The 25,791-nt window shown below is 43.2% G+C and overlaps 1 protein-coding gene and 1 long non-coding RNA gene across 2 annotated transcripts in view; both read right to left on the reverse strand.

The window, feature by feature from the left end:
* LOC105453446 (zinc finger protein 541-like) overlaps nucleotides 1–25,791 on the reverse strand; it is a 235,793-nt gene that overhangs the window by 3,277 nt on the left and 206,725 nt on the right. The window contains exon 7 of the mRNA XM_011695408.1: nucleotides 19,064–19,367. Coding sequence (XP_011693710.1) covers nucleotides 19,064–19,367 — 304 coding nt within the window. The remainder of the gene's footprint in view (nucleotides 1–19,063; nucleotides 19,368–25,791) is intronic.
* On the reverse strand, nucleotides 4,235–4,854 carry LOC105453445. Its single transcript, XR_974867.1, has 2 exons — nucleotides 4,390–4,854; nucleotides 4,235–4,293 (listed from the first exon to the last, which is right to left on the reverse strand). It is a non-coding gene; the product is annotated as an uncharacterized LOC105453445 (long non-coding RNA).

Consider the following 25,791-nt stretch of genomic DNA (forward strand, 5'->3'; position numbering starts at 1 on the left):
CCCCCCCCGACGCGACGAGTCGAGCCGCGTTTGCTGTTTCCCTTGCGAGAGAAAAGGACGAGAGTGCACTTGCATTTTAAGATACTATCATCCCGTAACCACATCCTTCCGCGTAATAATTTTCCGCGAATAATTAGCGAATTATTTGACTACCGTTAGAACCTCGCAAACACACCAGCCGCGCCCGCATTCGCAAACAATCGATGCCGGGAGCGATAGGTTTGTAAATACCCGCACAGAAACGCAATGTGCCCCGGTGCTATTGATATAATATGCGCCAGTATTTCCGTTTTATTCATGAGTTTGAGGATATTAATCCCGTATCATGTTTTTCAACGCGCTCTTGCCTTTCGATTCTTGAATTTGTTGCCCGCCGTATACCTCGCGCAAAATGTTCGCGTATCAATAATACGTATTACACGCGTAATTACAGAAACACATTCATTAAACCGGAGCGTTGCGCTAATTGACGTGGGCGTTTATTAAAATACGCTCTTTAACCATAAATATTTTCGCTGGTCATCGCGATGTACAATATATAATATCGATTCACAATATACCGTAGCGCATTATGCGTATTATTACGAATGTTATTTCACGGATGCGCATAGTGTGCAAGCTTTTCCGTTTCAATAATTCATCCGCCTTATACAAATCATGATAATTATAAAATTTTTGTACAAGAATATTACAAATCCTATTCGTTTATAAAGATAAATTTGCATGTATTTTGCGTTATTTACATAATAACGTTACGAATTTGTAAATTTTTCATTAACGGCTTTAACGTTGCAATAAACTGTCGTCGCGCAAAAGTGCCGCGCTTATCGTCACAGGATATTCGCGACTTAATTAAAAAGATATCGCCTTCGCGATAAAAATGCAAAAACGCGTTGTGTATTCGCTAGACTCATTCGTCAAGTTCCCTCCGAGACCGTAGCGAAAACCGCGAGTATCCCCGGATCATCTCGTTCCCCGATGGCGCGCTTATCATATGCGCGCGTGTGTTTCGCGATCGTCATTTGTACGCATACAAAACGCGCAACCGTTCCCCGAAAGCGGCACCGACGACGGTCGCGCATTTGTCAACCGCGAGAGAGTCCGTGGCCATCCGGAGCGTCTGCGAAACTTCGCCGTTATCTCTCGTCGTGTATTCGCCCGGCTGACAAATCGCCGACTCGCAAGGGAGAGGGGCGAGTGGCAAGCGGGGACATCTCGAAACTCTCGTCCTCTCTCGGGAGAGACCAGGAGAGACCAAGATCAGGAGAGACCTTCCTGCGACGTCTCCTTCCTCTTCCCCGTCACGGAATCTTCCCGCGCGCATCCTTGGCACCCCCGCTCGATTCTCACGCGAGAATCGCATTACTTCACCCGCCCGTTCTTCCTCTCGCGCGTCCTTACGACCCTCTCGTTCATCATCGTCCTCTCTCGCCCATCGGCGACGACCCGACCCACTTTCGATCCGTTCTGTTTCGCCTCTCGCACGAGAGGAAACGCTACCGCGGCTCGGTACCATTATTTGAACATCTACATGCGCCTTTTGTGTGGTTTTCACAGTTCAGCGCGCACGGTTAATTCGTCAATCAGTGATAGATCGATGCACACTAATGAAATTTAAGCCTCGAACCGTAGATTATTTAAAAAGAAACGCTATAAAACAATTTTGTAGAAATAATTGACAATTTTTTGAGATTTATTTGTTGGAAATGACGAATTATAGACGCTAATTCGAATATTCTGTGGTTTTACACTAATAATTATTGTTACGCGTGTGCAAATAAATTTTTGTTAAGATAGAGCGAACGTACGCATATTGTTTTATTTTTCGTTGTTATTTTCTTGACGCAGGAGCAAATATCGACTAAAATACATACACGCTATGTACCAACTGAGCGCATATACTCCCGATACTGCATGATTTATAACATCGTACGTCCGCGGACTCGCTCAAAAACTTCATCCATCATAAATGCTCGATGAAACGATAAAAACGCGAAATTAATCAGGATTTATAATTGCAAGCTTTTTCTTCCCGTGGCAGATAATAAAGGTAGACCCGGCGCAGCCCGCGCGAACGCGCCGTTCCTTATCGACGTTTTATTAGCATACGAAGCGCGCGCTCGCATTCGTCTGCGTATAACGCATGCCTCGCTTTTATGAACTTTTCACACCTGTTACTGCCAAACCGTGTATGTGACTCACGCACAATGCGGAATATGCAGAACATACGAGGGAAAGGAATTTTTCGTGCTCGTATAACGTGCCTTTTTACCGTTATAATATGACGGGATGCGAACGTGTAATATACAGGATGTGAAATTCATCCCTACGCTCATCCTCCCCCTTCTCTCTCTCTCTCTCTCTCTCTCTCTCTCTCTCTCTTTCTTTCTCTATAATTCGCGTCGCCGCCCGTTACAATCCAGAATAACAACCGATATAATATGGACGAAGGGAAAATCCGAGTTTACAAAAGGCTCGCCGCAAAACAGGAAATGGAATGTGTGAAAATATGCTCGATCAAGAAAGTACAGCGCACGTATCGGCCAGGGAAATTAGTATGTAAACGAGAAAACGCGGAAAAAATACGGACCAAATGAACTTGTTCCAATGGAGAAAAAAAATAGATAACGCGAAAAAAAGAAATAAGTGTAACGCGAGTTGTAAATTACCGAATATGAAAAAATGCATTTCCTCAGCCTGCTCAAATAGCACAACACGCGCGATGTATTGGCAGAATATGAACTATATTGACACACGTGAGATTATCGTGGGGAGCACACTGTCAAAGCAGATTATAAACTTTAACGCGAGAAAAAATGAAGATATTTTATGTTATAAAATAATTAGAACGAGGTTCCGATATATCGATGTCCGATATTTGCTCGTTAATATTTGCCTTCAACGTAATTTTAATTGTCTACTTCCATCTGGTGCTGTAATAAAAATCTATATGCATGTTATTACGATCTGTGCCGCTAGCGATATTAATTTTCAGATATTGTAAGAATTCTCGATTGTGATCGTCGTCCCTCTCTACTAAATTGAATCTCTTCGCATATATACAGTCCCGTGCAAACCTGGCGAGGAAAAGAAAAATCGTCTAAATCATCTCGTTCTTCGCGACAAACGAAGGTCTCTAAATACAGCGCCGCTACATCGCGCAGCCGTCTCATAAAATCGCTTTCGCACAATAAAATATTCCTCGCTGCGAGAGAACCTTCCGGGAGAAAGGGACGATAACGAAGCGAGGCGAGAGGGAAGGAGAGGCCTGGGGTAGAAGGGTCGTAGCCCTTTCCCTTCTCTTCTCTACTGGAATTAAATTAATTAAGCCAGATTATCTCGGCGGATGTAAAAAACTTCAATACGGCAGACGTAGCCGAGCAACTTTCCCGGCTTCGCGTCGACAACGATAAAGACGACGAAGAAGAGCCGAAGAGAACGGGACGAAAGGAGGAGGAACTCCTCTCCGTACTTTTAATTCGTTTAGGCGGCCCATGCGCGACCGCTTTAAGACCGACGAGCGACCTTATTACGGCGCGAAAAGGCAGGTGTTAAGAGGCCCTCCCCGCGCCCTCACATGTTTTCGTCTCCGGCCGTCAATTTTCATCCCAAAGTTTTTCCGTCTTCGGAGAGGACGCGTGATCTCCCTTCCAGCAAGTTACCCTCTCTCGCAGGCTATCATCTCGCCCTGAGAATTCCGCGCTCTCTCCTACAGTCGGGTCCCCAAGTCGCTCCTCAACCACGATGAGCTGCAGCTCCCACTTTCTCCCGGGACGGCGCACTTCGAGATAACTTTCCTCGCTTCTTGTTTCCCCCGTCGTCACCGCAAGAGTTTTCGCGGGGGTGCAGCGCGCCTTGGTGATTCCACGGTGCTTTAAGACGGGCAAGGAGAAGCGCGAGACTCGCGGGATAGTTATATTTTGTTTCGGCTTGGTGTTGGGGGAAGCAGGTAGATAAGCCCCGGAAGAAGCAACAGAGATTTTGCTAATGTTCGTATTACGATATCTTCGCGGATGAAAAATTATCATACTTTATCTCTCGTCGGCGTAGCTTTGAAAATGTCCTAAGCGGGATTATTTTTATCACGCTGATGCAAAATGCGTTTCGATTTGTTTCTATCATCTGTTTATTTCATTTTTTTTTAATATTCATTTTAGGAACAATTATGCATTTTTTTCTATTATTACATAGTCAGTAATTAGCACCGGTTAAATATTAACGCCTATTTTTTTTATTCTATTTGGTTAATCAAACACCAATGAGCTATGGCTCGGTTTCCTCAAGTCTTTTAAACTGAAATTTGATCAAATAACATTTCCAATGTAATCAGAAATACCCTTCTCGCTATCACTCCGCCCTCAGAGCGTATCTTCTGTTTATCTTACGAACTTTCAAAGAGCGCAGACTGGTCGAGATGCTCGAAGATCCCGGCGTGTCATCGTCGTGTATTTAATTAATACTCGGTTTATCGACTCCGTACCGACGCGTAGTCGTTTCGTTATATAAATCGTTAAGTACGAAATCTCGACTCTGTCGAGATCTTGCGACGACGGGCTATACATACAGCGAAAGTTTGTTCGTTAGCTGCGTTCCTCGAAAGTTTTCCCGGATTCTTGGATTTTCAATCGCCGCCGCGCCATCGCCGTCGTTGTTACACATCGCCGGCGGGCAAAACCGATCGAGAGACGCGCCGACGATTTCGCTATTTCGTCAGAGCAAGAACTGACAGGCTGAAAGGCTGCACAGCACGCAGCTGCGGCGATCTAAATTGCCTAAATCAGACTCGCGAGGCGTGCCGCGCGCGTACACGCGTTTGCAACGGATACCGACATTCGATCGACTGTCACGAGCCTAATTGCAATATTGTCCGTTCACGGCTCGGTATTTGAAGCTGGCATTAAATCGGAATCCTATTTCGATCGGTTGCGATATCGAGAAACTGGCTCTGTCGATCAATACGATGCGATAAGAGAGGGCTTCAAGAATAGTTAAAAAAATTCTCGAAATTATATGTATTTCGTGACGAGAGCCTAAATATATAAAATATAAATTACAAATTATTTTATTTTTGCTATGCAAAGATTTGAAACTGCTCTATTTATTCAATTGTGTACATGTGCATATATAAATTAATTCTAAAAAACATACTTTTTCTCGCATAATGAGTATGCATTTCTTTAACATTTTCATATTTATATTGTAATTCTTTAACATTTTCGCCCAACAGTCTCATAGACTGTGAGAATCGGCGATGCGAAGAACCGTGTTCTCGAGGCGAGTCAGGCGAGGTGCAGTAAGATGTGAAACTAATGCTAAATTGAAAACCCATTGATCCGCAGCCACGGTAGTTGGCCGCCCGCGAGCGAAAGAACGAAAATTTGAAAAGCAAATTCACCGCCTCCGGTCGCGCGCGCATCAGGGTGGCCGTTGTTCGTCGACGGCAGGCGGAATTCGAAAGTACGGAAACTCAATAAGGTCCCGATCCAGTTACGCATCGCATCGCATCGGTCGAGTCGAGCCGAGTCGCCGCTCGGCGAAACGCGCGTACTATTTCTTTTGCCGAAGCCGCGCGATGGAAAGTTTTCCTCTCCTTCTTTTCTTGCGGGTTGGCCGCCGCGCGATTTTCCAACTTTGTTCGCCGGGAAGATAATAAAATCGCCGACCGCGATATCGGGACCGAGAGAGAGAGAGAAAGAGAGAGAGAGAGAGAGAGAGAGAGAGAGAGCGGCGAGAGAAACTTGTAACTGCGAAACTGATTCACGACGGACGCATTAGTCCACGCGGCGCGGGCGGCGCGGCGGCGGTCCACTCAACTCCGCGCGACGCGATTAATTGCCGAATCAATTAGCGGCACTTGTACCGATCTCAACTCGCTCGCAATCCAATTGCGAGAACGGGAATGCGCTTTCCATACGAGTAATAGTATTTTTGAAGTCTTTACTGAAAGACGGTATGCCGATATTATAAAGGACACGAGTGGGTTATCTCGGTAATTTCGCGCTGCTAAATCGGCATTTGCGCGCATTTCAAATTAATTAAACTCTCTGTTATCGGAGGAAATATTTGTGTCGGTTACATAACTATGGATTCACGTGATATCGCGATACGACATAGTCAGCTTGCTCTGCTCAGCGGGATATAGTAGTTTGATAAAACACTCGCAAAGTATACGTTAACTCAGTTACGCGGTACGGTAGCTTCGTTGATTTAACGAAGTGCAGTCGTACGAAACGAGTCTCGCATCACAGCGACAAGCCAAGTCTCTCTCTCTCTCTCTCTCTCTCTTTGTTTCAAGGAAAAAGGGAAGAGAAATGTTGGATGAACATGTCGAGCATGTAGGATGGGATTGCGAGTCGTTCGCTTGACGTAGTTTGGACATTTTGACAGTAGAAAATGAAAAATATGAACACGGCCGTAAGATGAAAATTTCGGAGCTATCGATCCGAGATTTTTTCACGACCAAGAGTGACCACAATACCTTTTCTATTATTACTTTTCCTCCGATAAATCATTTGTGATTTTTCGCGTTTTCTTTTGAAGTTTCTTTCTGTTAGTAAAGTATTGAAGTAGAAATAAAATTATTTGATTGATATCTATTCTATAACTATTCTATATATCTATTTACAGATATATTAATAACTTGCTATTTAGGATTTATATTATATAAATAGTATATCACACGTAAATTATACACGAAAGAATTTCAGTTTTTACGTATCAATATTTTTTTGCACTATAAAGAAGTAATTCGTGAAAGATTACGTCTCAATACTGTTTATATAAAATTACCCCTCTAGATTTAGTATTGTAATATTGCAATCAGAATGTTCCGATTCGCAACGTGACGAATCCGCGAATTTTATGCGCCATTCCACGAGAAAAAGAATGGATGGCAGCGATGTGCCAGGAGAAGAAATTGCAACTCGCGATGGTGTATAGGTACAAGCATAGTCGTGACAAGCAGAAATATAATATATTACTCAAACGTGACATCGGAATGGCGTCCGGCTCCACACGCATGCACACAGATCCAACGGATGATATATAATTTATAGAGCAGTACACTAACGCGTGCGCGGTTTTAGTTATAGTTTGCCAGGATAGAGCGGATCCTTTCTATTTTCCCATCTCGTCTCCCGTCTTTTGTCGAAGGGATCGCGGAGATGTGTTTTACGCGAGAGTGCAGGTGCCCGCTCCCACGTAGACGCAAATCCAGAAGCGCATGGCATGCTATACATCAGGGTTTCTCAACTTAATGCTTCAACGATCAATACTGGCCCTCTCCGCTTCAATCTACTAGAGCTTTTTGCAAAAAACTCGAAAAATTCATAATGACGCTGCTTGAATCTATGCTCATAATGATGCTGCGTTTATAATTAAGTATTGAGATAAAATTCAAGTATACAAATTACTCTTTCCATCTGGCGTAGTCTCAGAGGCGCGCTTTAGAACAAAGACATTACACGTGCAAGAAAGAATTAGTTTTTACTCTCGTTTCTTATCTCGTTTCATTCTTGCTTGATTCACAGATTAAAGAAGTACTTAACGATTTTTTAATATGACCAGTAGCATTGAGAAACGCTGCTGCGCACGACACCGCAAAACGTTTTGTACATCTACGCGCTCTACTCTCGCGCCTCGGGATACGATCTACGCCCCGAGATTCAGATCTCCAATTAGCTGTATATCAAGTTGAAGGGCGAACGTTGAACACAATCATCCGATTCTGTCTCCCATTGAACGCGCGCGAGTGTGTGCGAAAGAAGCTTATCGCTTGGTTGTAGGCAATGCATTTAAAACTGTCATCAGAAGGAATTTGGTTTTTATCCGAATCTGACTTAATTTGAAACGTTTTCCTAACGTTTTCCGCAAATATGAAAATGTAAAAAAGTAAATGATTTATCAAGACGTGAAATTAGCATGTAGATTATATGATGGTCTCATTATAGGTTATTCTTAAATAATTCAATCATAAAGAAAATAGCAAGTTAGCACAAAATTATTGCCATTTTCTCAAACGTTTTAACAAATAAAATTGGTTGTTATTGCCTCTATGAAACTCATTTACCGGCAGTCTACGATTTGAGCAGTATTCACGAATGCAAGTTTAGTTCGCATCTCACTTAACTTTACAGCGTGATAGATAAGTGAGAGATATGCGTCATTTTCCATATAAAACATATTATTCATAATCTAATTCCGCACTGATGTGAACACAGCGTGGAAAGCCTAGTACTACATTCCACCTGCACTTGTGAAACTGAACTAAGACTTTGATCTTCAATTAATTTACCTCAATCGGACTCGCGTGTTTAATTGGGTTTCCCTTCTCGAAATAGCAGAGCGTGCTTAAAATATAAGGCTGCTGAAAATGAGAATCACAGAAACGACGTCTCGGGTGAATTAGATGCAGACGAATATGCTTCAATGGAATATATATATATATAGGAATATGTACGATAGATAAATGGATCATATCGAAAAGAGCTGTCACTCAAGATTTCTTGTCACGATATTTCTAGAGGTCGAAGCATTCCACAGCAACGGTGACTCGAGCGTGTGATCTTCACTATGAATAAAATTTTCTCCTTCATTACCCGGATAATCGCGATACTTGGCGACGCGGCGGCGCATCGTCCGCTCGTACATACACGGACGAACGTACACACGAGATATTAGTCTCACGGACACACGCGACAAGGGTGAACCCGACCGCTATCCGTTTCAAAGCGAGAGACGCGCTCTCTGACGAGTCGCGATTTCGATCTCTAATTAGCTGTATATCAAATAAACGCTCGGATCCACTTGAACACGAAACGTCGCCGTGTCACCGTTGCGCCGCATCGCACATGCGACCATGCGCGACCATGCCCTTCCCCTCGTCCCTCGGATGCGTCGTCCCTGTCCACGTCGCATCTTCTCGCATGCCAATGTCCCGTTCGACATTGGTGCACGGCACGTCTCCATCCTGCTCGCCGCCTGACTTTGATTTGTTACGCGCGATCGGCGAATGGGATGAACATGATGCAGCAGCACCGATAGCCGAGAGATCGCCGGATGATTAACGGAAAGAGAACGAATATGTACGGCCCGTGTCCGCCCGGGTTTGCTTCTGAACATGAATATGGAATACAGGATTGTGTGTGCCATCGGCACGCGAAAGAAGGATGATCAACGCGACGGCAGAGCTGGAGGACAACTGCGTGAAATATCGCGCAGATTCTTGTGTAACAAAACGGAGATGCCAAGGAGTGGCCACTCCTGGGCCTGTATACGCAAGGCAACTTAAATTATGAGAAGACACAAGTTAATTACGTTAAAAAGTGCACGCTACGTGAGCCACTTTGTAAATCGCGCAGCGTCGACCCCGCTGTGAAGCGGGATAAAAAGGCCAGAAAGGCCCAAACTCGAAACTCAGACGGTGCTACGTGACTTAGAAGTTTAGCGAGCTGAAGAAAATATGATTCAATTTTCCTCGGGAGTAGAGCGCGTGCCATCATTTTTGGAAATGATATTCTACGTGCGGCGGAACGACTCGCGTATGTGCGCGCGCGCACCGAGAATGTGCATTTGAAAGAATTGAAGATAAATCTTTCGGGATAATGGCTGTAACCGACGTTATCGCGACACATTGCAATTTCGCGAAAATCATTAAAGCGATTTTCCCCGCAGAAGCGTCGGGCGAGCAACGCATCATTTTCCCCGTCGGTCCCTCCGCGTTTGTTCTCCAACGCGGACGAGACGGATGTATGTTTTTACGATGATCGCGACCGCAGCCTGCTTACGCGGATAAATGGAAGGTACTTGCGAAACGAATAACGAAGAGGAGGGGAGGGAGGAAAGAGTGCCCTCCGCGACCGAAAGACAATTTTTGTCCGACACGGTGGAGTATCCCCGGGCGGACCATCGCCGGAGGCGACGCGACGATCCAATTTCCGTCGAGATACTTTTACCTAACCGACGGCGGGCGCCGTGATGGATACTCAAAAGCCTCTCACATCGGTATACAGAATTTTACCGTTCGCTGATGCAATTTTCATCGGAATGTTCTATCGGCGCGCACGGCGGGGATGCCGGCGCAGAGGCGGACACTCGAACTCCCATATATCATTACGCGGACTTTTACTACAGCTCGTGTATACGCTCCAAGTTTTCGACGCTCAAGTCAGCTACTTTTTTATCGTCTACTTGAAGCGTGGCGCGTCATCACGCCGCTCGACGTAAATTTATAAAGGTCCCTCGTGCGAAATAGCTTCCCAGCGGTTTCTTCTCCCGCCGTTCGATCGTTTCGCGAAAAGGTAGAGATGGATACATCAGTCAAAGAGCCGTTAATCTCGTAATAATCTTTTAATTTAACCTAGTATAATAAGTATCCCTAAATAATCATTATTAAATACTACTAATATTCCATGCTGCCATATATCTATATAGATTATAACAAAATGTAATATGCAGCCAATAATTTTTATAAATTCATCTCTTAATTCACTATTTCTATGCGAGTTAAAAAATATTTCATCTTGATTATTGAACTTATTAAAAACACATAACAATCTGCCTCTTTAAAGATGAAAATAATGAACGATAAGATTTCAATATTAAATTAATTAGTAATTAAAACGTATTAGAAATGAAATAAAATCTTTTTAGTATTAACGTCGAAAAATGAAATATTTCATATAATATCTACACACACGCGAGTAGGAAGTGTAATATATTTAATATAACCATAGCGCTCTCGTCTGTATCTTATCTAGTGAAAGAGCGCAGGCACAAGTCAGCCGGTGAACCAAAGCGTTACTACTTGCAACGCTGCACGTCATCAGACCGCTCGCGGTAAATGCGTCAAAGGGCCACCCGGTATGATATCAAGAGGGACGGCTTCCTCCTCCATCGCTTCTATCGGATCTTACGAGAGAGAGCCGAGAGAGCTACGAGGAGGACGGCCGCGAGTTCGAAGCCGGAGACGTAGAGGACGACAAACGAGAAATTGGAAGGCGAAGCCTTCGAGTGGCTTAAGCTCGTCGACGGTTAACAAGTTTTCGTCGAGGATCTCTCGGGTCGTCTCCGAAGCCGCTGTGGGCTGCAACGAGAGGGCCCGGAGTAAATATACCTTAGCTAGACGTACGTCGCGTAGGAAATGGTTGTTCACGGCGTTAGAACACACACTAGCTCGTAGCTCGCGGCGTAACGGCGAGTGAACTGGAGGCTCGGCATGTAAACTGCCCGGATATTGTGCCCGATCGCGATATACGTCAGAACATTGTACACTGGTCTGTCCAAGCAGACCAACCTAATTCGTTTTCCTTTATGTATCGTCTAATTAATGTACCGTTTAAACGATGATTTAAAATAATACTCGCTTTCTGCCTATTAATTCTCCTACGTCATATTCGATGAATGTTTCATTGTACAGTTTCTTACTTATGATTATATTGCATTCGTAAATTACTTTCTTAACAGAAAGACATTTTCTGGGAATATTTTAATGTATATTCCTTAAGATTTTCAGGAGGAAAGCACTTTATAATTTTGGAATCGAGAATAAATTTTTTCCAAAATTATAATAGCGTAAAAAAAGTCCCTCTGACAAGTTACGGCGCTCAGCCTCTGGATTTAAATATCTCGTGATAGTTAAATAAAATAGAAATTTATCACGAGACTTTTCTACCTTCCGACCTCCGCCGTCACGATTCCCTTCTATCGCGACTACCGTGAAATTCGCGGTCGGGAAAAAGGTCTCGTCGCGAGAAGTGTAAGCCATATCGTGGAAATTTCATTTCGCGGCTCGTCCGGCCCCGGCAAATATTATCGTAAATTTCCGCCTCGGCGTATCACCTGCGGTTCTCCGTCGTCCTATCTCCGCCTCTCTCTCCCCCCTCCCCTCCCTGGCGCGCCCCGGAGAAATATTTCTTTCCTCCGGGCCGATAAATCAACGCGGTCCGTTCGACACGACGGTCATCAATAACGGTAGTGCTTAGGCTTTTTCCGCGCGGCACTCGCGCCGGAATATCGAAAGCCCCTACGGGCACACAGCACAGCGCTTCGCGTGTGTGCATCGCCGTACAGCATGCAACGATCTCTTTCTCTCTCTCTTTCTCTCCCTCCGTGCATGAGAAGAGTGCATGCGCAGCTTCGAAAAACTTGCTACCGCGTGCAAGTTTAATGGCTCGGAACGGCGTTGCGCCAAGTTGCACGGGCTCGTTTATTTTTCACAGACAGCCAGCCGTGGCCCCCTTTTGCAAGGGGGTAGTGAGTAGAAAAATTACCCGGCGGACGTACCCAGAAATTAAAAACCGTATTATCGACGCAATGCTGATAAAGTATTTATTTGTCTAAATATGGAAGAGCTGTTTATAGCACTTAACTTAAATTCGAGCGGATTTAATAATTCAAGAGGGGGATACCGTATCCATTATTACAATACTCGCACATTACGGACGAGAACGTTCGCGTGGCGGTCATTTGTATCGACTTCATTCAGTGAAAGAGCCCAGATATAAATCAGTCGGAGTACCAAAGCAGAGTAGAGGCTATTACGCTCGTAATTCTGTTAAGATTGCACCGCGGAGGTACGATATATTCTCTCGTAGAAAAGAAAGTACGGGCGGGCGATTTCGTCTGGGAATCGGAGGAAATTCGATGACGACGGAACGCGAGAAGGTTGGGAATTACGAGAGATTAATCGGCGGGAACGATTGAATGTAGGGGCATAATTATATTTCAAAGAGAAGGTGGATACCTTCCTCGAACTGAAATATTTTTTGAATCGTGAAATTTATCGTCTATTCGGAAACGATGTTATACAAGAGTGTGTTTTGCTAAATTATAAAAAAAAAAAAAGAAAATATTAGCTATCGTCTAGGATTCTTTTTTCACGTTGTTCTTTATACCTATCCTTCAATATTGATTCAGATTAATATATCTAATAATTGTAATAACATCAACAAATAGCGATGATTATTCCTTCTATTTAGAAACTAGTGTCAATAACAATTAATACTATAATTAATTTCGTTATTAATGACAACTAAATATTTGGAGTTTCACGTAGCGTCCAAAGTAATTATGTAATAATTAATATTATCAAAGTGGACACGGAAACAACGTTGGTAGAATGATTAACTAAATGTAACTGCTAGAAAAGTTCAAAAGCGGAAAAGCGGCATATAAATATTGTACGTCGGACGGGATATCCGGCGTTAGCTTAATAATTTAAAAACTTCGTACGATTCTAAATTAAAGTTCTGGCGGGGCCGATTAAACATGAGATAGCTCCACTTAAAAAAAAGACGGCGAGATAATGTATATTGCAAAGTTTCACGTTATTACTAAATTAACGGCAATCGTAGGTTTTGTAATTACCCAATTTAAAAATGTAAAGAAAATCTACTTTTTCTTTTACATAAATATTGATTTTGAGTATTAGAAGGAATACAAAATTTAAAACTTAACTACTTAAAAATTTAAGTGGGTGGGCTTTTCTGAGGCATCGCGAAATTTGGATTATCGTCGTCGTAACGTATTTTACTTCTGATCTGTAAACAAGAATTTAATAACGACAAAGTCCGACTGTCCAACCCTCAAAGTTAATCCTTTTCAGTAGATTTCAGGAATTTCGCCAATTGCGCGCTCCATACCACGGCGGGCATCGGCTGGCGCTGACATAGAATGAGAATCGGGTCTGCGTCAGAACTGAATTATTTTCGGGGTTGAGGACTTCGTTTTGCTATGTGGAAGCCGCGTCGGCAAGAAGCTAACTCTATCGAGCGTCAAACGTGTGCTGGTTTAACATGCGCGACGCGGCAATCACGAATGCACAGAATCACACCGCGCGGAATTCGTTGAATACGTTCTGCGCGATATGAAATTCCATAATGTAATTAAAGCCGGATACCGTCGCAGAATGAGAAAATTGTTTTCGGTTGAAAATACTACATCGGCGACGCGAAATTAGTTGGAACCGCAGCGACGGGGGATGTCCGAAGTCGCATAAATCGATTCGCAGACGCTCGTAAATCAGTCTTCGAGATTTAGTCTCTCGCAGTTGTTCGACCCAGTTCGACCGCCGCGTCGCTGAAAGGGACGATTGGACGATTCTTATTGTCCAATAGTTTTAAAATGAATGGTGGTGGAGATTGAATAAGCGTCGACGCGAATAAACATTTGCTAAACATTTCGCATTTGTCGAGAACATAAACGCCGAGCGTTTGATTAAATAAATAAAATGGCTGCAAGATATTAAAAAAAAAATAAATAAATTTTTCATTAAAGAGAGAGCTTTATGCGCTGACATCAATATACAATATATAAAAATGTATACATATACAAAAGGTTTTCATATATTTTACATAGAAGACTTGTCTCAAACATATAAAAAGCGTTTTATTAATATTTTGTTGAAGTATTCACGGAATGCGTCCATTAAAAAAACATACATATATATTGTGAAAAAAAAATAGCTTTTGAATACACACACGTTTCGATTTGTTTTCTGAAACTGCGATTCCGCTGTAATCTCCAATCGAGCGAGTGCGGCGGACGTGCGTATTAACTGTAATATACAAAATCCTTTTCGGTTGTTTCATTGTAATAACGAGCGATACGTTAGCGAGACATTATGAAATTCCACAATTCTTTGACGTCATTAACGCTCGTCAAAGATCCGCACGAAAATTCGTGGGAGCGTTATCATCAAGATTGAATTCCGTAATTCCTGCACGGGCAAATATTTGCACGAATGAAAATCACGCTGATGGTGCCCGGTATGCTTGGTAATTGGCCGCGAATATATCCGCGAGCATAAAATTTCTTCGCCTAGATTTATTTTAAAGGAAAAATAACTACTCCCTATAAAACAAATTTACAAAATATTTTCGTCGTGTCACGCGAGAGTGATTGCGCGTTTTGGAGACTTTTGCAACTTTCAATGATAACCGAATGAAATAAATTGTTTTATTTATTTCACTCAACACTCTTTGAAAACTCAAAATGATTGCTTACAGTCAGTGATATCGATATAATCATTCATATCGTATTTATATCGTGTATTTATATTATATTAATATTTATTACGATGCAGGAATAACCTATCGCTTTAAACATTGAGAAACTTTTAATGCATTGAATTCTTAATTTACTCTTTCTTTCACTCTTTTCCTCTCATTGTAATTAATTAATAATTTTTGTATCATATTTTCGAGAAGATTCACGAAATAAAAAACGATAAAGATGATCCGTAATACACTCGCAATTTTCAACGAGGTTCGAATAAAACGTAGGCTTTGACAATACGACTTCATATCAGAAGAATCTTTATACTAGTAGTCTTTATACTAGAAGAGTCTAGTATCGAAGAAACATATCCTTTGACTTAGTGCGCGGCTCCGGAGCGATACAGTGATTTTCCGGGACGATAACCGTGATTTTCAGGCGGGGCCGTTTTTCGATAAGCGCGAACCGAAGTCAGTTGAACGACCGGTAGACACCTTTTGATGTCGAATCACTCTTTCCTCCTCCGTCGGCTCGTCCCTTCTCCCGCGCGCGCTCGTGGCGAACCTGCTGAAAGGTTCCTAGGACGCGGCGCGAACACACTCGGCTGCCGCATACACTTTATTCCCAACCCATCGTTCCGTCCCAGCGATTTCGAATTCCCGAACAAATTTGATCGTCGTCGTCGTCGTCGTCGTCGTTCTCGTCGTCTAGTCGAGCTCGCATCTCTACGTGACGGGAAAATCGCGAGCTTGCTCGCGCGTCGGAAAGCCACTTCTCCTCTCTCGTCGCCCCTCTCTCGTCTCTGGTATATACACCCTCATCCACCATCCCTCCCCCGTCTTTCCGAATCTGTCCCCCTTCATCCCTTTTACTGTCTCTCTCTCTCGTCTGCCACACGTGCTTCTCTCGACCTCTCGTATTTTCCTACTCCTCGCGCTTCGTGGTTCTACTTTCGCACGCGCGATTGTGCCCTGACGACTTTATGGCGGGTCCTCGGCGGAATCCCAAACGTGGCACGTACGCGAAGTTACCGATTTGAACGAGGCGAAAGCTCGAGGAGGCGCGAGATGACTTCTCGGTTCATTCAGCGAATAATCTTTCACGGCGATCTCTTATACAACATAATTTCGAAAGCCAATGACACCACTAGCAACTTCTTTCGAAGTTGCGTTATAATAATATTAGTCAATCCTTTTGAATTATGTCGATCTTATTTGTCCGAAGTGTCTATGTGATATTAATTAAAATAATTCGTAAATCATTATATATATATATATGTAAAATATATGTATTGTTCAGTTATAAAATAGGTATCGTAGAAATAATTTTCTTATCAAAGCATACATAATTATAACTTAAAATGTTTTTAGATCAAGGACCACTGGATTAATTAAAACTTTTACGAAATCTGAAATTTGAAATCTGAAGTGCGAGCATTATCGGCCGATCGAGGATTGAGACGTCGCGGAGAATTCGTAAGCAGATTTAGCAATAGCGCTACGGTGAATAATTAACGCGGTATCCGCGAGCGTTGATTAAATTTCACGCGTCGGAGAAGCAAATTCATAAATATCCGCAGCTGCGCCATTTTCGACAAAGGCGGCTGCAACTTACGACGACGTAGCGAAAGAAAATTAATGACTACAAAAGATTACTCTCCGGACTCCGCGGCTGTCCGATGAAATATCATAAATCGCGGGCTCGCTACGTCTGAGAAGTTTTCATAGCCGACCGCTTTCGTTTCTCTCCCTTTCTCTCCTACTTGCTCTCTGTCTCCCTCAATTCCACCTCCTTCCCGCGTCTCATTCTCATTACGAAGTTCCCGGTCATCAAATTTTATTAGCCCCCACTTCAGGACCGCCCGCCTTACTTCTAACTCAATATCGTAGATTCGTAGTCTCGGTTTAACTACCCTCCCACCCTCTCTCAACGCAACGCACACGGAAGCACAGCTACACACATAGCTGTTTCCCCGTCTCTCTCTCTCTCACTCTCTGCTCCTTTTCTCTTCTTATGCTCTCCAACGCGCGCGCTTTTCTCCTCGCATCTCTCACTCGCCTTCGAATGCAAGCGCAGCGAGCGACTTTGAAAGCGGCAATAATTCCGTGCTCTACGGCCAAGAACTAATTTCCACCAGGTCTGACAGGGAGTACTGCAGGGGAAGGGAGTTAGGTAGAGAGAGGGAGAGAGAGAGAGAGAGAGCAGGCAGGAGAAGACGAAGGGTGGTCTCACCTTCGGGGCTCTCCTTCCGACTTCTCTCGTTCCTCACGGACGGTTCGTTTTCTCGCGCGCCCTTTTATCGTCCGACAATGGTTCGCCGGGGTACAGCCACCTCGGCCCTACGTGGTCAAGGGTCGCAGCCAATAAACTTTGCCAGCGGGCTACTAACCTACGTGTCGGTCGAATCCGAGAAAGATGGTAAAGACGGCTAAGAAAGAGAGAAAGGAAAGGATCGGGAGAGGCCTTTCTGACGGCGCGAAGTTTCCGCTTCGCGTCCTTTAATTGCGACGGCCGCAATTGGAACTAACGACTTTCTTTCGGCAGCGTTTAAAAGCCACAGCGACGCTGCTGATGTGACATTTACGGACGTGATGCCGAAACGGTTGCCTCTTGCGTTTTATCGCGTTTCGAAAGACTGATGATGGTTAGTACTGTCCGGAAACACGAATCGAAAAACGAACGCAGGGAATAAAATGCCGGTGATCAACGTGAAATTACAGCTGTCAGATGGTTCGAAGCGATATAAAATAATATTACGTTTTGCAAAAAAATATCTCGTATCACAAAATACATGATGTAGTAATTATTGATATATTTTATGAAGTTACTTCTCGCTGAAACGCACTTCCTTCATTAACGAGAAATAATTTGTTCGGTGATGCAAAATAGCTACTTTTAAAGAGGTTTTCCGGATATAATTTATACCAGTCTCAAAAGAGAATCCCACTCAACCTTACGGCCGATGAAAATTAAGTTCATCAGAGTTGCAAAGAAGTTAAACTATCACGAGGTCGGAGTAATGATTGTAGTAATTGGCGAGATAGTAATCTGAAGTTCGTTATCGCCGTGCATTACATTCGGTAGACGGGACCATTGCGGGTAATAAAAGTTACCGAAAGCTAGCAAGCTATAAAATTAAATCCGCAGAGCGCGAGGAGATAAAAGCGAGAAGGAACACTTTTGAAAGGGATCGAAATTTTCCGCTCTATATCGCTCAACAACCTGGCCGACTCGCGGGGTCAAATTCTAATTAACGATTCTACGCGAACAGGAATTATCTTCATTTTGAAGATTCCATTTCGCGAGAATCTCTACGTTTGGAAATGCTTGTACGTTTTCTCTTAATTATATTATCTATCATATAAGTTCGATATGCGAACAGATCCGGTTAAAGGGAACGAGGGAAATCGACGAATTGAATGATAAAGACGGTACAGAAATTAATGGCGTTTTAGTTACAAATCGCGCGACATACTCGGCAATCGCGGAAAAGCCACCTAATCCTCTTACATCTTTGCGGGCTCGCGTCGGACGCACGCTGACCGACTCTTTGAAAGGTTCGCCCTGTAAGCCCTTAAACCCATCTCGGGCGCAGCAATTTCAGACCAATTTCGAGAAAATTCAATCGTGAAATATACAGCACGGGCAGCGTTGTGAGGATCGACGGATCGACAGAAACAATAAGGACGTGAGACTCAAATCCCTCGTTTCTCGTGTCGCGTCGTGTGAAACAAATTAAGAATCGATTGGTCATCTCGATTTGTCTCTAAGCTCCCTAGCTTAGTAAGGATAGCTATGTAGCGTAACTATAATTACAAATTGCACAATACAATAATACAATAATTGCATTCTGAGCAAAACCATTATATTTTATGCAAGTGAATAAATTGAACGTAATAAAAATATAAATCATGAGACACGGTCGTGTCTCGGCGTTAAAGAAGTCGGACCGGACCGTGTCTCTTTACGCGAGCCGGCGAGTCGCGAGCACTCGAGATTTCGAAATCTCAATATGTTTTACTCGAAATTCGATCAAAATTCGCTGGAAAGAGCACGTCGATGACTTTACCTTTTGCTGTTGCGTTTGCGCGGGTTCGGTGGCGAGAAGCTGCTTCAAGGCCGCGTGCCCGTGACCATTCGTCGTAGAGGTTGCACCAGGTGTGCTCGGTGTGCTGGGATTGCTTCCGGGGGTGTTAGGCGTATGAGGCCCGGTCGTGGGGCTGCTAGGACTGATGCTTTCGTTGATTTTGCTGCCGGCATGATGATTCTCCGTGTGCCTCCTCAGGCTCCTCGCATCGCAGTAAGACTTGCCGCACCCTTCCGCCTTGCACTCGTACGGCTTTTTATTTCGATGTGTCAGCATGTGTCCGTTTCTGCAACCAGAAAGATTTGTTCATTAATTCCAGACGAATAGATCCGTCATATTTTTCGTAAACGCAACAGTGGACTCATTGCTCTTGTTCAAACGTTCTTAATTTCTTCGCGAAGAAAGAAATGTATCGAACGTTTCGCGAAATTAAAATTGAGAAAACTTCAATTCTCACTTGAGAGAACTTCACGATTTACTTCCATTCTTTTCTTTTATGAAAAACTTGAAGTTAACAACAATTAAAACTTGCGATGAAAATAATTTTGTAACACGATCACAGTTATCCAATTTGTTGTAGCAAATTTCGTTCAGAAATTTAACTTTTTGGAGAGAAACCCGTCATCTTTTCTGACAGAGAAAATCACCTGCTGGCATTTCAACCGGAATATAAATCGACTGTAACATTTCGGTCAGGAAATATCACCGAGACTCTGGAATAACCCACGCGCGCGCTCCCATTCGAATTCCTCTCGCATCCAGCATTAATCATAAGAACGTCTCGGGCGACACGCTATATAGCACTCGCGGATGCTCGATGGGCACGGAAATCTGATCGTACACCTGCTCTTTAGTGCCCGCCCGAAATTATGTCGGCCCGATTATGCCGCCTATCTATATCGGCGATCTACCCCCGGCACGGAAATCCCATATACCGCCGGGCACGATTCTCCCCCCATGTCTTATCTAGGAGGAACATCTAAACTCATCCCCAGTGTGTCGCCTTTTACACCCCGCCGCAGTCCGCCTAAAGACTTATCCACTCCATTTGCCCGATATTCCGGGTTGACATCGATGGGGCAAAACGCGCGCGGACCCGCGCGCTCGGAGGGATTTCTCCTCTACCGCTTGGGATGAGTCTAGAAAATGAGACCTGGCCATTCTCTTCACATTACCGAAGAGCGCTGGGAAAAAGCGTGGAGAGATCCGAGGGTGTGTCCGGCATGCAACAAGTTGCGCGATTTCACGATGCCGGATTACGCGATCGCGTTCACGATAAAATCCACGACCCCCATTGACGCGATTCGCAGTCGATTTCGTCGTTGATGGCTGCCAATGGTAAGATCGGTCCGATAAGCAGGGATAACACAGAGTGCGCAGTGTTTCGATTGAAATACGCGATCTGCTCGGCAATTGAGACGATCTGTCTCCATCCCCTTATTTATATCGATATGTGAAGTACAACGCAAGAACAAAAATTCCAAAATACATATGCATTTATCTATATTACAAAGATATATTCAACGCACATTATCGTTTCGACTAATTCCAATCCAAGATTAAGTTAAGAATAATTACTAATATTTCGATCGCAATCGATAATAAGTATAACACATTATCTGGCGTACGTTAAATTTCTTCGCTGTGTGCGCGAGAGGAGCCGCCACTCCTGTTCCCTGAAACTTTAACGAGATCCCGAGCGTGGACATCCTTCGTCGGGTCCTTCGCAGTGGAACCTGCCGCAGTGGATTGCTAGAAGAAGTCGTACGGATACGGCGGGCACGATGGAAGGGATATCGTTTCCAGTAAATTCTCCGGGAGACGCGGGGCCACTCCTATCCGGCGAAGTTTTATAGTCTATCGATATACGAACGGATTCCCTTAAATTCCGTCGGTAAAGTTGGGACCGTGGGGAGGGTTTAATTTGTAAAAGCTAATTTGTCGAACTTTTAAGGTCACCCATTCCGAGAGCTCCCAGCGTTTTCCCTTCCCGCAGATAATCAGGAACACCTGGGACGTGTCGACCGCACATGTATCATTCTTTCTTTTCGTTTTCCGAGAGACACGGAAAGGAAGCGAGAGAAACGCGAACGTAGACACCACTCTTAGCTTTTATACTCCGGACGGCCGCTGATCAACTGACGTGTATTGTTAGAATAGGTATTTAATCAGTGCCGTGGAAAATAAATTTTTAATCCATCGACGATATTAAAAACAAATAAGTGAACTGAATTCGATGACTACATTTAGTTTACAAAATAATTTAATTGTTTAGAGAATCAGTAACCTAAATAACAATTAAATAATAATACGATAGTTCATTCATTCCGAGATTTGAGCATAGTTTTTCAATTATTGCCTCGCTGTTTTTATTTAATTAATATCGGGCTAACAAATCGGGATAACAAATATTTCATCGCTGCAACAATAACAATCTGAGGCTGTAAAAATAATAATGAAGAATAAAACTGCCGTTTGAAAGTGCGTGATTTTAGCAGCAGTTTCATTATCCGGAATCACAGCGAAATTCACGTCTCATTCACGTTCATCGTCTTATGTCATAACTTGATGATATGACGATGAAAAGGAAATTGTTATTAATTGTTATGAACCTGCGCTCGGCTGACAACGAGAATTTCTACGAAACTTTAATTGGATCTCGCAAAGGGCCGCGTCGATGAGCACGCGCAGAATTTTGCCTGAAAGAACGGTGATTAAATCAGCACTAATTATCAACTCTCGATTAGTTCCGCTTGAACCCCCGATAGCCTAACAAGAATATTAACAAAAAAGCCTACTTATCTTTTCTTTATATTTCTTTCTTATTACCAAAGTTGGAGACGGATCATTCCTAACTTCCAACTATTGCGTTAATTATATTTGCGCGCATTTTATAAATTATAATATATTACTGTTTAATCTTTTTATAAAGTACACGATATATTGTATATATATTTTAATTTAAAGATTTTGAAAACCGACGAGAATATCTGTTTATTTCATCTCTTTCGTCTTCTTTTTTCTGTGTAGAAGTCAGTACTTGTAACTCCTTGATATGACGAGGAGTCACAAGGAAGCAATTATCGAAATATCGAACGCATTCTGAAAAATAAAGTTCTCAACGGTGCTACAAGCAAAAGGGAGGACTTTGTTTCTCGAAGGGCCAGCTTTCCTCCTCCTCGCTGCTCACGTTGTCGTACCTCCCTTTAGTTCCAGTGTCCTCTCAAATCCCTTTCGGGCGAGGAAGAAGCGGTCGGTATATATCTCCGCGTTCGAAGAAAAGCTCTCGAAGAGAATTCCTCTTGAGGTGTAAGCGCTTCCGTTCCTTATTTCGCGCGGCGGCGCTCCGACTCAGCAAAGGGACTACGTGGATTTACTTCGATAACAGAGATACACCGAGAAACGTACAATAGTGCCTTGTTCGATACTGAAGAAATCGACGAACCTATCGTTCTGGGAGTCCGTTACTTTTTTTCGGAGTGCCGCGATATAGGAGCGACAAAACGTCTACGTCCTTTGTCTCTCGATTAAGTCCGAGAACCCATTTGTACGACATTAACAAATGATTATCACAGCCCATTACTATTACCCATATATTATATATTGTTATTTAATATAAAATATAGTGATTTTTATATATATCATAATTCAATACTATAATAATTCTTGTTTTGTAGTATTCGAAAAAGTAAATTGAACAAATGTTTAAATATCTTATCATATTACGTATTAGAATATATTTTAGAAAACTAAAATGCTTGCGTCAAAAAAGGCGCAAAATATTTTCTTTTTAAAATAATAAAATCTAAAGCGTATGAAACTATGTACAGTTTTCAAAGTATCAAGAGAAACATCTAACAAAGTCTAACGAATTAATGAAGAATCTAAGAAGCGGTAAAGTCATCCTGTTAATCAAGATTCTATTGATTTCGAGATAACAGACATGTGTATTATTATTTTATTCCTCTTTATTGTTTACAAAAATCAACTTTACCAATAAAGTTGAAAATTTTAAAAATCTGCACACGTTTCATTTGCTAATCGCAGCATGAATATTATTTGTATTACGCCAAACTATTCCTTTAATAAATTTCATCTTCAAAATTAATAAATATTCGCTGCGATACGCCGAACGCAAATTACTCTGTTTCTGTAGAGGAATTAATATTCGCGAATGTGGACTGTACATTACCTTTAGAATTTAGAAAAATTGTAGGTAACGGTTATTCGACAAAAGATCTACAATGGGGGATCTGTCCGAACAAAGAAGGTGAGAGACGATGGAAACTGTAGTTGCACAGGTCTGCCAATTCTTAGAGAAGAGAATGAAGCACGGCGAGACTTCGTACCGACTTTTTCCCGTTCTCAATTAAGTTTGAAAGTCCATTCAAACGGGGAATGGAGCTGAAAGATCTCTTCTTTCTCCTCCGTAAAATCTTTGCCCGTGGCACTATTATTGCTCAGGCTGCCTATTATTGTACCTTCTTTCGTCGCCGCGAACTCGTAATATGATATATATGAAGCCTCGGAATATCGTGTCCAAGCAATATTGTGGGTTACGCTAAATTGCCAATACGTGCTTTATCGGGGAAGCGTAACGCTAAGCGTTACCTTTACCGCAACATCGGCGATTCAAATCCAGTGAAAAAGACGGCCTGTTTCCCAAAGTAAAGACGGGAACGCCGGGACGCGGCATTCTCTCGATCGCGCACGCCGTACTTGGGACGAAGACGAAGCGGCGGCAGCTTCCGGCGAAAAACAGGAACTGGGGTAAAGACTTCGCGATTTCGCGCATGAGATAGTATCGCACGGTTCGTTTACTTGCATCGGGGAATATACGAATCCCCGACAATCGAATGGGGAATATCGTCCGAAAGCGGCGCTCGATGAAATGGATACAAACAAACGTTTAACTTACGCTAACAAATAAACAAAGAAAAAGCGTTCTCCGAGTTATGGCAAGGTAGTAGATATGGTAAATAAAACGCTCCGCTCCGATATCACCGATAAACGAGATAAACCATGATAACAGGAGTTCAATATCTTCAACCATGGATTTATTACAATCTGTTCGTAATTGACGAATAGTGAAAATAAATTGAGACATCAAACTTAAAGTAACAATAAAATTATTTAAAATCGATGGATGTCTTTACGATTCTCTAGGCAGATTGAATGCTATTATCATTTATCGACGGCACGAAAGAGATGGAAGAGAGAGAGAGAGAGCGAGAGAGAGAGAGAGAGAAAGAGCAAGAGCCGCCACCGGCAGCGCAGTCTAGAGGAGGCCACAAATCCAATGTTCGCAATGAAACGTAAGTAATTCCTCGCACCCTTCCGCCGGGTCGCATTGAACGGCGACGAGTCGCTCGAGTTTGAGGAAATAGAACGAGGGAAGACATTGAGGAAGCAGTAAAGAAAAGAAAAATACTGTCTCCGCAGAATGGACCCTGCCGGCCGTGGCGGATCCCAAGCGAGGTGGCGGGGTTGGGGAGCTCGGAAGAGGAGAATGTAGAGGAGGGTTGGAGGATTTGAGGATTCGTCTTTCGAGAAAATACAACGAGTTCAACCTGGCCGAGGCATCCGCGCCGGACGGACAACACTACAACGACGAAGCCGAAGCGGAGTCGCGAGACCGACCTCTATTGATTCCGCGTTATTCCTTTGCCCGTTCCCGGCAAGAATTGAATCCTTAGTCGCTATGGTCCGCCTCCATCACTCGCTTTTGTGCGCCACCCCTACTCGCCCCCTTGTTCTTGATTCCTATATCGCGTTTGTCCATTTTCCTCATCCGTGTCTCAGGAAGCATCTCCCGATGCGAAAATCCCAAGTCGTGCGCAACCGCATTTTTTCTTACATTTAGATGTATTGTATCTCTCTTTAGTGCGTTTTATTACGTCAATTTGAATAGAATAATTTATAGGTTAACTTTAGATAGCAGATTTATAAAGAGAAACAAATGAGCTAAAATCGAGTGTTATTGAATTTTGCATTTAAGTACAATATAATCAAGATCCAAGTTTTTAAACGTGTAACGTGCAATAAGTACCCGAATGCAAATTCTTTCTTCTAATTTCATGGTCGCTTTTCTTATTGCTCGAATTACTTAATGCTAAAAATAAAATACAATTCAGTAAAGAGACGTGTCTTCGAACGAGCTTTTTCTAGCAACAACTATTACCGCCATAAATTCAAGAGAGTTCTAATACCCGTACGTGCCGATACAAGCTCCGCGAGCTCTCCCATCCAATACCCGGACAACCGGGCATTACGTAAGGGAAATATCTAAGGGATTACGTCGGCATACCTACGCGTAGAAATTTCTCCAACTACCGGCCTTAAGAAGGCACTCCGGGGCAGCTTAGAAGGCTTCTTACGAGCGCACCAGCAAAGAAGAGAACGCGAAGAGATACATCTACACGTGCACGTACACATACGTATAACGCACACTCGTACGCGAAACGATATACCTGCGTACCGCTAGCTATTGCCGAAGTGGAGCGTTGAGAGGCTTTGATGAACATAATGAACGGCTCAGTGCCGCGAGCACGAGCATTTTCCTTTAAGCTCCGGCTCGAGTGTTGTTCTCGTTCTTGTTTTATAAGCACACGGGGGAATCCATAATACGCCCTATGACGCTTAGACCGAGAAAGGGGAGGAAATGGCGGAAAGGCAAATAGATCTGTCATGTCAGTAACGACGTGTACAAA

Source organism: Wasmannia auropunctata, unplaced genomic scaffold, assembly GCF_000956235.1.
Source record: "Wasmannia auropunctata unplaced genomic scaffold, wasmannia.A_1.0 LD335999.1, whole genome shotgun sequence".
Taxonomy (NCBI): domain Eukaryota; kingdom Metazoa; phylum Arthropoda; class Insecta; order Hymenoptera; family Formicidae; genus Wasmannia; species Wasmannia auropunctata.